Genomic DNA, 13,403 nt, shown 5'->3' on the forward strand with positions numbered 1-13,403 from the left:
GTGAGTGGAAAGGTCATGGAGTGCTCGAAGGCTTACTCACTTGAAAGGAATTGTGCCTCTGGCATATTGACAAAACCACATTTTTAAAAAATTTATTTTATTGATTTTTTTACAGAGAGGAATGGGGAGGGATAGAGAGTTAGAAACATTGATGGGAGAGAAACATTGATCAGCTGCCTCCTGCATACCTCCTACTGGGGATGTGCCTGCAACGAAGGTACATGCCCTTGACCAGAATCGAACCTGGGACCCTTCAGTGTGCAGGCCGATGCTCTAGCCACTGAGCCAAACTGGTCAGGGCTAATTTATTGATTTTTTACAGAGAGGAAGGGAGAGGGATAGAGAGTTAGAAATATCGATGAGAGAGAAACATTGATCAGCAGCCTCCTGCACACCCCTTTCTGGGGATGTGCCCGCATCCAAGGTACATGCCCTTGACCGGAATCGAACCTGGGACCCTTCAGTCCGCAAGCCGACACTCTATCCACTGAGCCACATATTTTAAAGGTTCAACTCAAAGTGACAGGTGTAGAGACACCTCAACTAAGAAGTTTGTTGTCAAAAGGAAAAAGGAGGCTGAGAATGAGATGAGAGATGTGTAACTAGCTACAGGTATTCCTCTGCCCTCCCCAGACTCCCATGTCAATTGGAGAAGGACTTGAAGAAAATAAAGTAATTTTTGTCTTTCTAGCTCTTAGGTGTGGCTTCTAGCCGTTGGCACATTGGTTCTTTTCCATAATCTATCCAGGCCAACCCCATGCAGGCCCATGATGGGTTTTGTACATGAGCCTAACTTCTTGTTTTTCTCACTTGGCTATGTGTGTCGTTGTTGTTGTTGTTGTGTGTGTGTGTGTGTGTGTGTGTGTGTGTATTGTTGGTGCTGGTGGGACTCGTGGTGTGTGTGTGTGTGTGTGTGTGTGTGTGTGTGTGTGTGGTGGTGGTGGATGGGTGTGTGCATTCACATGCGTGCACACTGAAAACATACAAAAGCAAGCCACTAAGACTCTCCAAGGCCAAAAGGACACTTGTCAGACATTCCAGAAGGCTGGGCAGCCTCTGCTGCATTGGCCTCCCTCGTCTGCAGCTCCTGGCTTGGGGACACTGCCAAAGCACTTTAACTATGAGCTGTTGCGCTGTGTTCCCTGGTGCAGCAAAAGACAAAAGTTCAGGAGTGAAACCTGTACCTTTTCCATGTCTGCTTCTTTTTTTAAAAAAATATATATTTTATTGATTTTTTACAGAGAGGAAGGGAGAGGGATAGAGAGTTAGAAACATCAATGAGAGAGAAACATCGATCAGCTGCCTCTTGTACGCCCTCCACTGGGGATGTGCCCGCAACCAAGGTACATGCCCTTGACCAGAATCGAACCTGGGACCTTTCAGTCCGCAGGCCGACGCTCTATCCACTGAGCCAAACCGGCTTCGGCAATGTCTGCTTCTTAAATAGCAGATGATATGCGGGCTTAGAATTGAGTCCAGGGAATTTCCTGACCTTCAGCCTCCTCTTGGGGGTTCTAGATGAAGTGACCAAGTGTGTTGTTAGAACAGGTCAGAGGGTACACAGTGCATCTTGTCCCAGGCAACATTAACCAGAGGGTCATGTCAACATGTCACCCCTCCTCTACACCCATTCCCATGCTGACTGCTAACTTCACCAAGGACATAGTCATTCAGTCAAAGGGGTGTTCCTGTCTCAGATGCTGTGAAGTTGCTGTTTCTTGGTGTTTCATTCTGTTGAGTAATAGCAGAGAAATATTTGATCATATAGCTGCAGAGTATGGTTATTGAGTTCCAAGCACAGAACAGGAAGCTAAGTATTGAAGGAAAAAGGAAAGAAAACAGAAAAGAAGATGAAAACAATGAGAAAGAGAAATGTAGATTTAAATTTAAATTCTGACTTTTTGGAAAGGAAAAAAACGTTGTCTGCTTTAGATTTGGTTCATTCCTGCTTCAATGGAGAAATCTTGTTTGGGTTATTTCTTTGTGTGAGGACTGGCAAAGTCTAGAACTGATGCGGTCTTTAGCCTTTTTGAGGCGTTTAATGGCAGTCTGCCCTTAACTGGTTTGGCTTCAGACACTGTGTTTGGGATACTCTCCTCCCCACCCCCGCCCTTTTTTAAAAAACTGAGCTATTTTCTTTCCCTAAAATGTTCTGGAATATTTTCCCAAGTTGTATTTTGTTCATCACTGATCTAGGTGTTTCGCCTTCCCATGCCCCTGCGGGCCTCCTCTCTGTCTCTCTGTCTTGGCCTCCTCTACCGCACTGTCTCTGAGTGGCTAACAAAAGCAGCGGTTTTAAAGAACCTCAACTGCCACCCACAAGCTCCAGTCTCAGAGAAGGTTCAGTGACAGTTCAAAGTGGAACAGCTCCAGGGAACAGAGTGGCAGGTGGAATTGTGAACACCTAGATTGAGTTAGGACACCTGGTTTCTAGGTCCCCGACCCCTTTGAGATCTTGACTAACTCACCGGCTCTCTGAGTATTGGTCTCCTCATGTTCACAAGGAGGAGTCGTATGGGGTGGGCACTCAGTTTTGATGACCTTGACTGTATTCTAAGCCTTATTTGTTATTTTTCAAATAATTTTGAGGCTACCACCTATCACTCCACCAGGAAAATATTGAGTTTGATCTATACATGACCATGTTTTGTTTTATGTTTTCTTAACTTTCATATTTTAAGTTTTGCATAAATAATAAATGCACATAGGGAAACTTCAAACAGTACAGAAGAGGAAAAGGAAGATCTCCTCCCACCCCCAAAGCCCAGCTTCCTCTCTAGAGTCACCACTGTTGCTAGTTTCTCGTGTGTCCTTCTAGAAATTTGCTGTATGTGTACACAGACCCCCCTTTTTAATTACAGATAGGGTGAGCTCATACAGATAGTTCTGCCCCTTGGATTTCCCCCTCCAAACAATGTTTCTTAGAGATTGTTCCATGGAAGTGCCTGCAGAGCTCCCTCATTCTCTGCAGTAGTGCACACACAACTCCTCTCACCGAGGGCTCGCAGTCTCCCATTGGTGGACAAGTGTTAGCCTTTTGCTGTTATAGACTGCATGCAGTGAATATTCTCATACAGGCTTGCTGGGTTTTGTATGTGCCTTACTTTGAAAACAAAGTCATTGTCTAAGTTGTGCTCTTTTTCAGTCTCTACAGTTAATAACTGAAGATGTCTAGTCTGAATGGTCAAATCTGAATTAAGTGGAAGAAAGCAGCATGCCCACCTTTCCTCTCTTGGACGGCTCTGTGTGGCTGGTGCTTTGGAACCAGCAAGGGTGTGGCTTTGGAAGAGCTTGTCTCCAAGTCTTAAACCCCACAGATAAGGACGCAGACATCGATGAAGTGTGCCGAGCAGTGTCTGCGTGCTGTGTGGAGATGAGTGAGAGTCCACTGAGTAGCTGGGGCAGGATTTTCTACACTGGCAGGAGTCTTCTCAGGCCACTGAAGACAGTTCTGCACCCATTTATTTGTCATATCAATAACTTACCAGACCTGAGTCATTCTTAAAAAATGTTCAAAGTATCTGAGTTATAAAAATTAACAGTTAACCTCTGAACTACCAACAAAAACTTTTACAAGCCTCTTTTTCCTAACCTGAGGGTTTCTGATAATAGAAATATTCTATGCACACATTTCTCTTATAAACACAATTGGGCATTTGTTTTGTTAGTTATCTCAGAAAAATAGGAGCATCTTTTTTTCAGGAGGTTCACAAATGACTATACCTGGAAATGATCACCATCCCTTGCCTTGAAAGAGGTCTAATGAACTGAATTCTTCCCGGTAGCTGGACTTTGTCTTACTTGAAAAAGTATTGAAGAACATTTTTTCCCTTGTGCACAGTCCCTGGCCTCCTCCTCAGTCCTTCAAATGGAGACTGTAATTATGCTCTAGCAAGCTATGCAAATGAAACACTCAGTTATTTTGCCACCAGTCACGACTTTTTTTTCTGTTCTCAAGCTAAGAACATAAGAAATGCCCAGGTGCTTTCACTCACTTATCACATCATTTTCCGAGCCTCCTGTGTGCTGGGATGGTGCCTGGCGGTGAGAGTTTTTTGTGGTGGGCTTAATCCTGGGAGAGAAAGCTGAACTCTGGACAGACTATTCCTGTCCCTGCAGTAGCTCGTTATTGAGCAGAGAGCTATCAATCTAGCCAAACCCTCCTCGAAACCTTCCTGTTTGTGAACTGGACAGCTTTTGATGACTTGCTGTCTCAGTGGTACTTCCTTGCTGTCAAAGGCAACCTGTGCTTAGAGGGTTGCTCTCAGTTTGAGCATTTGTTCCTGTTCTTCAGTCTAAGGTGAGGCAGAGGGCAGCCAAGGACAGTTGAAAGAACAGGTGGACCGGGTCTCAGGAGGCAAATTTGAAAATAGTTCTTTTGCTAACCAGAGCATATCCCTTCACCTCTCTGGGCTTCCTCTTCTCTGCCATAAAATGAAGGGATGGGTTAGATGATCTCCAAGGTTCCTTACAAAGCCTATCATTCTAGTGTTCCACAGCCACACATAAAAACCCACCTCATTTCTTCCCACATTATTTCCAACAGCCTATTAGTTCTTGTGAGGGCAGGAGCTATCTGTTCCAACTACAAGCCCACTGCCTGATACACGGAGTGGGGGGTGCAATAAAGATTTAAGTGAGTGTATCAATACATTTTTTTAAAAAGAATGGTTTAACACCCTCTCCCCCTAGCTGGAGGAAGTTCCTGCCATGAAATTAATTGTTCCTTAAGGAAACCAATTCTCTCAGTGTGTGAAGTTGTTGTCTTTGGCCCTGAACTAGGAACAAATAGACTGAAAAGCATGGTTTTCATTATTATAGCATATCACCCAGGCAGAAGTTAAGCAAATTTGACTGGTAAGCTGTTTTGAGAAAAACTAGAACCTTTTAAAATGCATTTTTTTGTGTGAGAATGCTAATGATAGAATTTATTAGAGAATTTTTCAGTTGTCTTCTGAAGTGAAGTATGACATGCTAAAATTAAAAATGGTAGTAAGTGCAGATAAACAGAAAAACTTAAAACACTTGAAAAACTTAAAACATTTCTAATGACTTTATCCAATCACAATTAACATTTTAATGTAATTTTTTATCACTAATTTTTCTCTTTGCAAAAACTGAAATGCTTTTCCTCAATCATTTACTTGTTCCTAAGCTTAGCTCACACTTCTTTGGGGCATCCTTTTTAGACAAAGCACTAATGGGGTCCTGCCTGCGTACAGGTCTCTGGCCCAGGCACTGTTTTTACATGTGAGATGGATTCTCCTTCACCCTAGGTATTGCTGCATACCCAGCAAGCACTGAGGCTCACAGCTTCCGCAGCTCTACCATTCACATGCGGGTGGTCTGAGGAAGTGCACTACACCCAGGTGTCCTGGTGAAATGATGCCATATGTAGTGCTAACTAACCTTTGTAGAATTTAGTTGTGACCACTATGTTCTGTGAAAGGCTTAAAATGTATTATAGACAAAGGGAAGGTGTGAAATAAGATTTTTAACAGGGTACAAGACCTGAGACTAATGAGTCAGGAGTGGGGCCAGTATCTGAGGCTCCATGAATTGAGTTAAGGTGATAATTACTTAAACAGTATCGATTGACAGGGAAGTACTTTGGAAGGGACCCCAGAAATCTATAATCCAAAGCACAAACATTGTGATGGTTTCCTTTTGATAAGATGTTGTGGACCCTTGTCATTGATCTCCTATGTTCCTCCCTCCCACAGTGATGAGTCACCAGCACCAGCAGCAAATGGCACCCAGTACCCTGAGCCAGCAGAACCACCCTACTCAGAACCCAGCAGCGGGGCTCCTGAGTATGCCCAATGCGCTGACCACTCAGCAGCAGCAGCAGCAGAAACTCCGGCTTCAAAGGATCCAGATGGAGAGAGAGAGGATTCGAATGCGTCAAGAGGAGCTCATGAGGCAGGTATGGTCTTCCAAGGTGCTTGGTGGCGCTTTGTGGCCTTTGTTGCCAAAGCTGTTGGCTAGGTAGCTGCCAGCTATTAGGGTAAATCTTCCTCTAGAAGCATTAGAGGCCCAACGCCCTGCTCCAGACCTCTCAAGTAGAATGAGTTTCTTGTCCCAGCCTCTGCCTGCACTATCTGCAGAGCCACCTGAGTACAGGACTAGCTACACTAGCATGGCTGCCTTTGGCTTTTGCTAGCTTTAGAAGGAGAGAAGGAATATATTCCAATTATCTATTGCTTTGTAACACGTTATCCCAAATTTAATGACTTCAAACAGTAGCCATTTTATGATATTACACACATCTTGGGTCTGGAATTTAGGCAGGGCTCAGCTGGACTGTGCTTTTGCTCTATGTGGTGTTGACTGAGGTCACTGAGTGTTGTTCAGCTGGTGGACAGGCTAGTCTGGAGGGTCCCAGATGGCATCGCTCAAGCGTGTGGCACCACAGTCAGGATTGCTGGAAGTGTGCTTAGCTGGGACTAAAGCCCGAAGCGTCTACCTATGGTATCTCTAGTATGGCTATCTCAGAGTAATGGCACATATTACATAGCAGCTTGGGTCTCCCCAAGAGAATGTTCCAAAAGACAGAAAATGGAACTGGCCAGTGTACTTAAGAGCCTGGCTCTGGAACTCAGAGTCAGGTCTGCCATATTCTCTTGGTCAAAGCAGTCACAGATTAGAGCAGGTAGCAGAAGATGCTCTGTAGAAAAATGACAAAGAATCTGTGACCATATTTGATCTGCTGTGGAGCATGATAAAGAGGGGAGTTTGAGGGAGAATGAGCAAGGAAAATGGTTTGCATGTGGACTCTGGTAGAGTGGTCTGCAAAGCTGTCTTGGCATTGATCATTCATTTATTCATTCGATCAGTCAATAGACTGCTGCTGTGTGTTCTCTCTAGGTCAGGCTCAGGGCTGTACCTCAAAAACTGAATAAGGAGAATCCCTGAAGGAACCCATGTTTCCCCTGCTTCGGTGGCTTGGCCTATCCAAGACACAACATGAGCTGCTAAACTAATGCAGCACATGTTTTCTGGTCTCATAAATTTTGCTGGCTACATTTTGGGGAGGAAAGCTTCATTTATTGTTCTAATTCTTCAAACTTTGCTTTATGACTCCCATGAAGCCAGATACACGAGTAGCTTCCTTTCACTGGCTTTTAAGGAAGTAAGAAGTTATAATTGGTTTAGAGAGCTTTCTTGCAGGGAACTGGGGGCATTAGGGTAAACACTATTTTCTCTTTTAATTACAACTGATACTTTAAAAAATATACGTAATCTATTTCTCATCAAATAAATTAAAAGATATAAAGTATCCAAGCTGCATGAGGTTTTAAAAACATGGTAAATTAAAATAATTCCTTAGAGCCTTTGAAAATGAGGGAAATGAATACAAATTGTGCTTTTTGTTCATTTGAACTGTTCCACTGAACTCTGTAACTACAGTTGTGCCTTTACTCTGAGGATTTGTATCTGAACTCATAGTTATTTCAGGTAACAGTTATTTATGTTGTTTTGAGATAAACAGTATCATGTTTCTCAGAAGGGAAATAATTACATTATTGTTTTCTGTCTTTGGATAAGAATTCCATTTGGAATAATTTTTCTATTTAATAATGTAGAATAAATTAAACAGTATTATTTTAGGAACATTTGTAGGTTTTCTGTTAGTTTTAGATTTAAATGAGCTTTACTGAGTTTTTTCCCTTAGGCAAAGCCATACCAAAGGCTTGTTTCTCAGTTTCTGCCTCTTTCTTTGCTTCTCTTTCTCTTGCCTCAACTCCTTCTTTCCCACAGAAAGTATTTCTGAAAAGGGGTGGGGAAAAGTGCCCTAAATTGTTTCCTCTATTCCAGCCCTAAGTGCCTTTGAACCAGAATGTATTATTGATGGTTCCTATTACAGAAATGCCAACCAAGTTCCTTAATGCTGATCCCCAGAGGCTGTGGCATTTGGTGCATTTTGCTGCCTCATAGCGTGCATTCCATTGTGTAGGACAGGGAAGGAGAGCTGTCTGGATTTGCACAGAGGCTCACACAGTTCAGCTTTGACTGTGTGTGTGTGTGTGTGTGTGTGTGTGTGTGGTTAGAAGGAAGAGATGAAATGGATAGTTGATGTCTCATTACTTTTATTATGGAATATAGGAAAAATGGTCTGACGAGACTACTTAAAGCCATATAGTAGTTGGAGTGGTCTATAATAGTTTTCTGGGGCATTTGTCAAGATGCCTGATGGTTCAAGTGTGGATTATGTCTATCATCTTGGTGGTTTTTCTACTTGTTGTTTTTTTGTTTGTGTGTTTTTTGGTGTGTTTTTTTTTTTTTTTCTACTTCACTATTTGCACTTAAGCCAGGGCAGAGGCAGGGATGGATTGGCAGTAAAAGTGATATTTGGCTCAGCTATTAGCTACCTTCCAGCATCTGGTAGAAATGTGAACTTTCCTCTCTTCATTGTACCCCACTCTCATGTCCTCGCCATCAACAACTGCCTGCACATCCTTGGCTCACCGGGCAGTTAGTAACTCCTGCTCTCCCCATGCTTGCAGGATGGCCCTGGTTATGGAGCCCATCTTCACTAGGTCCTTGTCCTGTAGGCATGCAGTTCTCTCAAGGGAGGCTTTCCTATGCTCTATCTCTGTATTAGGAAGGAAGCTTAGCACATTTAATAAGTAGATTAATTTATTCCCCAATTTCTGGGAAATCATCACACTCCTGTATATTTTTATTACTAGGGGCCCGGTGCACGAAATTCGTGCACTTGGTGTGTGTGGGGGGGGAGTGTCCCTCAGCCCAGCCTGCCCCCTCTCACATACTGGGAGCCCTCAGGCGTTGACCCCCATCACCCTCCAATCGCAGGATCGGCCCCTTGCCCAGGCCTGACGCCTCTGACAGAGGTGTCAGGCTTGGACAGGGGACCCCCATCTCCCCCCGATCACTGGCTCTGGCCCCCGCCCAGGCCTGAGGCCTCTGGCCCAGGAATCATGCCTGGGCAGGGGACCCCCATCTCCCTCTGATCGCTTGCTCCACCCCCCGCCCAAGCCTAACGCCTCTGACCCAGGCTTCAGGCCTGGGCAAGGGGACCATCATATCCCCCCAATCCCCGGCTCAGCCCCCCACCCAGGCCTGATGCCTCGGCCAGAGGAGTTGACCCTCATCACCCTCCGATCACCAATCACCGGATCGGCCCCTTGACCAGGCCTGAGGCCTCCGGCAGAGGTGTCAGGCCTAGGCAGGGGACCCCCAGCTCCCCGCGGTTGCAGGCTCCGCCCCTGCCCAGGCCTAACGCCTCTGGCTGAGGCGTCCGGCTCGGGCAGCGGGGACCCGCAGCTGCAGCAGCCCCGTGATCGTGGGCTCCGCTTTAGGCCCAGGCAAGGGACCCCTAGCTCCCGGGACTGCCAGCTTCGACCGTGCCCAGCTCCCATCGCTGGCTCCACCCCTACTTCCTGCTATCACTGGCCAGGGCGGAAAAGGCACCTGATTCTCCAATCATGGCTGGGGGGCAGGGCAAAGGCGGCTCCAGGGCCGCCTTTGCCCTGCCCCCCAGCTCTTAGCTCCCCCCTGGGTTTCCGATCACTGTCAGTGGCAGGGGGCTTCTTCCTGCTTTCCCTTTCGCCTCCCTGCATTGTGCCTACATATGCAAATTAACCGCCATCTTGTTGGCAGTTAACTGCCAATCTTAGTTGGCAGTTAATTTGCATATAGCCCTGATTAGCCAATGAAAAGGGTATCGTCGTATGCCAATTACCATTTTTCTCTTTTATTAGTGTAGATTCTTAGATATATGATAGATGTGAGAGCTCTTTATAAATTATGTGCTATATAAATATTCTGTTTCTTCTGTTCTTCCTTCTTCTTCCTCTTCTTGCTTCTTCCTTCCATGCCATTCATCTCTAGGCATAGAGTTTGATGATATTGTGCCATGGAGAAAACCACTTCTCGGTCCTCATTGCACAATCTAATGTACACCTCCCAATCCTAAGGGCTCAAATGTTAACTCATTGTCACTGAAATCATGTCAGGATATTAACAAAGTGGATTTGAGGAAAGTTTGACTTCAGTTCTAAAGTGAACCTCCATTATTACATAATGGAAAAATATTTTTCCTTCCTTCCTGTATCTCCTCAATCCTTTATTCAACCAACATTTATATAGTGGAAAATAATAAATGGGACATGGCTGCCCTCAGGTAAGTTATATTTTAGCAAAGGGAACAAGATGATTAAATCTAATCATTTTCCAGAAAGGGAATTCAAACACTTCCCTACTTTAGGGAATCCAGGTGGCTCCCATCTTTGACTCTTATTACTGGAGCAGAGACCAGACACCGGCAAGCACAGAGGCTTATGAATGTGAGCGCAGGATGCTTCTTTATTTTCTTCAGTGGCCCATCAGGCCAAGTTATTGAACAGCTACAGAATTAGTATCAAAGAGCCAATGAGGATTGCTATCTCCCCCAGGTAGGAACCTTCTGAAGTGAAGCAGTTTCATTAAAAATGCCTTGCTTCTACAATTAAACATTGGCTGCTATAGCAACAGAGTTGAACTACTTGGATCTGATAATTGGTGAATTATCTCAGAATGTGTTAGGTGCTCTGAGTAGAGGGGTGCCACCAGCACCGGGGTGGGGATCCCAGGACACTACCTTTTTAAGAAAGTAGATCTTCCCCTGCTTTCAACAGGCATCTATCACAGACATTGTGCAGAGTGAACTTTCGTGAAAGACCTTCTCCACTGGTCCTGATAATGAGAGTTTGATTTTTGCTAAATTTCCCAAAAGGCTATGAAGCAGTTCTGGGCCCATCAGAGCAGTGGCAATCCTAGAAAGAGCAATTTCAGTTGAAATTGTACTTCTTGGTATCTTCATATTTTTAGAAAAGGAATTAGAATTCAGTTTGTGGATTTTTTTTTTAAGTTTTTTTTTTTTAAATATATTTTATTGATTTTTTACAGAGAGGAAGGGAGAGAGATAGAGAGTTAGAAATATCGATGAGAGAGAAACATCGATCAGCTGCCTCCTGCACATCTCCCACTGGGGATGTGCCCGCAACCCAGGTACATGCCCTTGACCGGAATCGAACCTGGGACCTTTCAGTCCGCAGGCCGATGCTCTATCCACTGAGCCAAACTGGTTTCGGCAGTTTGTGGATATTTTTTCTTTTTTTTCTTTTTTATTAAGTAGAAAACTAAAGTTTTAACTTTTAAAAATATAATTGAGTGCTTTGTTTTTTTCCTAATTGAGACAAAATAAATCATTTTGCTAAGTAAAAGAAGTCGTACCCCAAAAAGCTACATACTATATAATTCCATTTATATGACATTCTGGAAAAGGCAACCAATAGGGACAGAGGACAGATGAGTGGTTGCCAGGGTTAGGGGTGAGGGAGGAGGGCCTGACTACAAAGGGACAGCACTAGGGAATTGGAGGGGGGGGTGGTAATGGCACAGTTCTACATCTTAGTTTTAGTGGCTGTTTCACAACGGTATGTATTTGTCAAAACTCAGAACTGTATGTAAATAAAATCATAGCAAGCATAAAACACATTCATTATAAAAATATTTAACATACTCAAAAACAAGGAAGAACATCATCACTCATGCTCTTACCTAGGTAGAGTAACTACGAAGATGTGATTTCTTTCTAGTCTTTGTATGGATTTGTGTGTGTACCTTGTTATTTAAAACACAGTTACTAGCATATCACATTACTGTTTTGTCATCTCCTAATGCATTGGGCAGTCACTTTATATTCTGTATCATGGAAATTGTGCTGTGACTTTGGTTGTGTCTATTCTAAGCTGCCTGGAATCTTTTCTACAACAGGGCTAAACGTATATTTTAAGATTACATGAGCCACACCTGCTTACAATGACTATAGAATACTAGGGACCCGGTGCACGATATTCGTGCACTGGGTGTGTGTGTGGGGGGGGGGGGAGTGTCCCTCAGCCCAGCCTGCCCCCTCTCACATACTGGGAGCCCTCAGGCGTTGACCCCCATCACCCTCCAATCGCAGGATCGGCCCCTTGCCCAGGCCTGACACCTCTGGCTGAGGCGTCCGGCCCGGGCAGCGGGGACCCGCAGCTGCAGTGGCCCCACGACCGTGGGCTCCACTTTAGGCCCAGGCAAGGGACCCCTAGCTCCCAGGACTGCCAGCTTCGACCGTGCCCAGCTCCCATCGCTGGCTCCACCCCTACTTCCTGCTATCACTGGCCAGGGCAGAAAAGGCACCTGATTCTCCAATCATGGCTGGGGGGCAGGGCAAAGGCGGCTCCAGGGCCGCCTTTGCCCTGCCCCCCAGCTCTTAGCTCCCCCCTGGCTTTCCGATCACTGTCAGTGGCAGGGGGCTTCTTCCTGCTTTCCCTTTCGCCTCCCTGCATTGTGCCTACATATGCAAATTAACCGCCATCTTGTTGGCAGTTAACTGCCAATCTTAGTTGGCAGTTAATTTGCATATAGCCCTGATTAGCCAATGAAAAGGGTAGCTCGTACGCCAATTACCATTTTTCTCTTTTATTAGTGTTGATTCTGTTGTTACAGCCTAAAATTCAACACAGTATTTACTCAGTATTATAATGGACATGTTTGCAACTTTGCCTAATGAAATGGAAAATTTTAGTAACTGGTAAGAAATTGAGAAACAGGCTTCTCAGTCCCTATTTACCCGTCTGAGAGAACAATTCCTTTACATGGAAACAGACTCAGGCCTTTATCTGAGGAGAGTGTTTCTTTTCATGTGTATTATTCATTTAAATATGAAGCCGGGGGTATGCGTGGGGGCTTCTGTCTCCAGTATTTTAATCTTCCTGTCAGTCCCCAGGGCCCCTTCTCAGGGTCTGCGTTGTTGAGAAACCGGTATTGTTCTCAAGCAAGCTCAGGACTGAGTTTACCTCCATCCTTTCCTTGATTAGGGCTCAGTGGACAGAAGAATGCAGTTCAGTCAAACAAAAATGCTGACTAAGGTTGGCCTCTGGTTGCCAGGGCAACAAGGAGGAGGACAGAGGGTTTGGGCGGGAGGCTGTGGAATTTTTTTGGCTGGTCTCAGAGATTTCTCTTGGGCTTGAACACCACTATTGGGTCCTGCTGGCCAGCTGGCGGGCTTCTCACAGCCATTCCTGACCAAGGGTGCTGGAAGGGACACGCCCGGCTGTGAGCAGCACTGGTCTGGGGTGAAGGTTCTGAGGTCTGTGTTTTGTCATGTGAAGAATAGCTATTTAGAGAGGTTAAAAAGTGTCATATCATAGCAGGTCATGAAGCATACGTGGTGGCTATTTTATAAAGTCTTTCCTTTAGAAAAGGAGCTAAAATTTAACTTTTAAAAAAACATTTTATAGAATTACATTTCAGGGTTGACTGTGATTCCACCAACCTTTAAATCCCTCTAGAACACCCTGGCTCTCTAAATTCTTTCATTCATTGTTCAACATGCTCAGGACACTGAATGC

The 13,403-nt window shown here is 44.8% G+C and overlaps 1 protein-coding gene across 5 annotated transcripts in view; it reads left to right on the plus strand.

Moving 5' to 3' along the window:
- The window catches only part of WWTR1 (WW domain containing transcription regulator 1), a 179,604-nt gene that overhangs the window by 141,637 nt on the left and 24,564 nt on the right, over positions 1-13,403 (plus strand). For all 5 annotated transcript variants that reach the window (XR_009451884.1, XM_059688161.1, XM_059688162.1 and 2 more), the window contains exon 4: positions 5,724-5,926. Coding sequence is in view for 4 of the 5 variants with exons in the window: in XM_059688161.1 (XP_059544144.1) it covers positions 5,724-5,926 (203 nt within the window). In the remaining variant the exon portion in view is untranslated. The remainder of the gene's footprint in view (positions 1-5,723; positions 5,927-13,403) is intronic.

Source organism: Myotis daubentonii, chromosome 3 (assembly GCF_963259705.1).
Source record: "Myotis daubentonii chromosome 3, mMyoDau2.1, whole genome shotgun sequence".
In the NCBI taxonomy this organism is placed as follows: Eukaryota; Metazoa; Chordata; class Mammalia; order Chiroptera; family Vespertilionidae; genus Myotis; species Myotis daubentonii.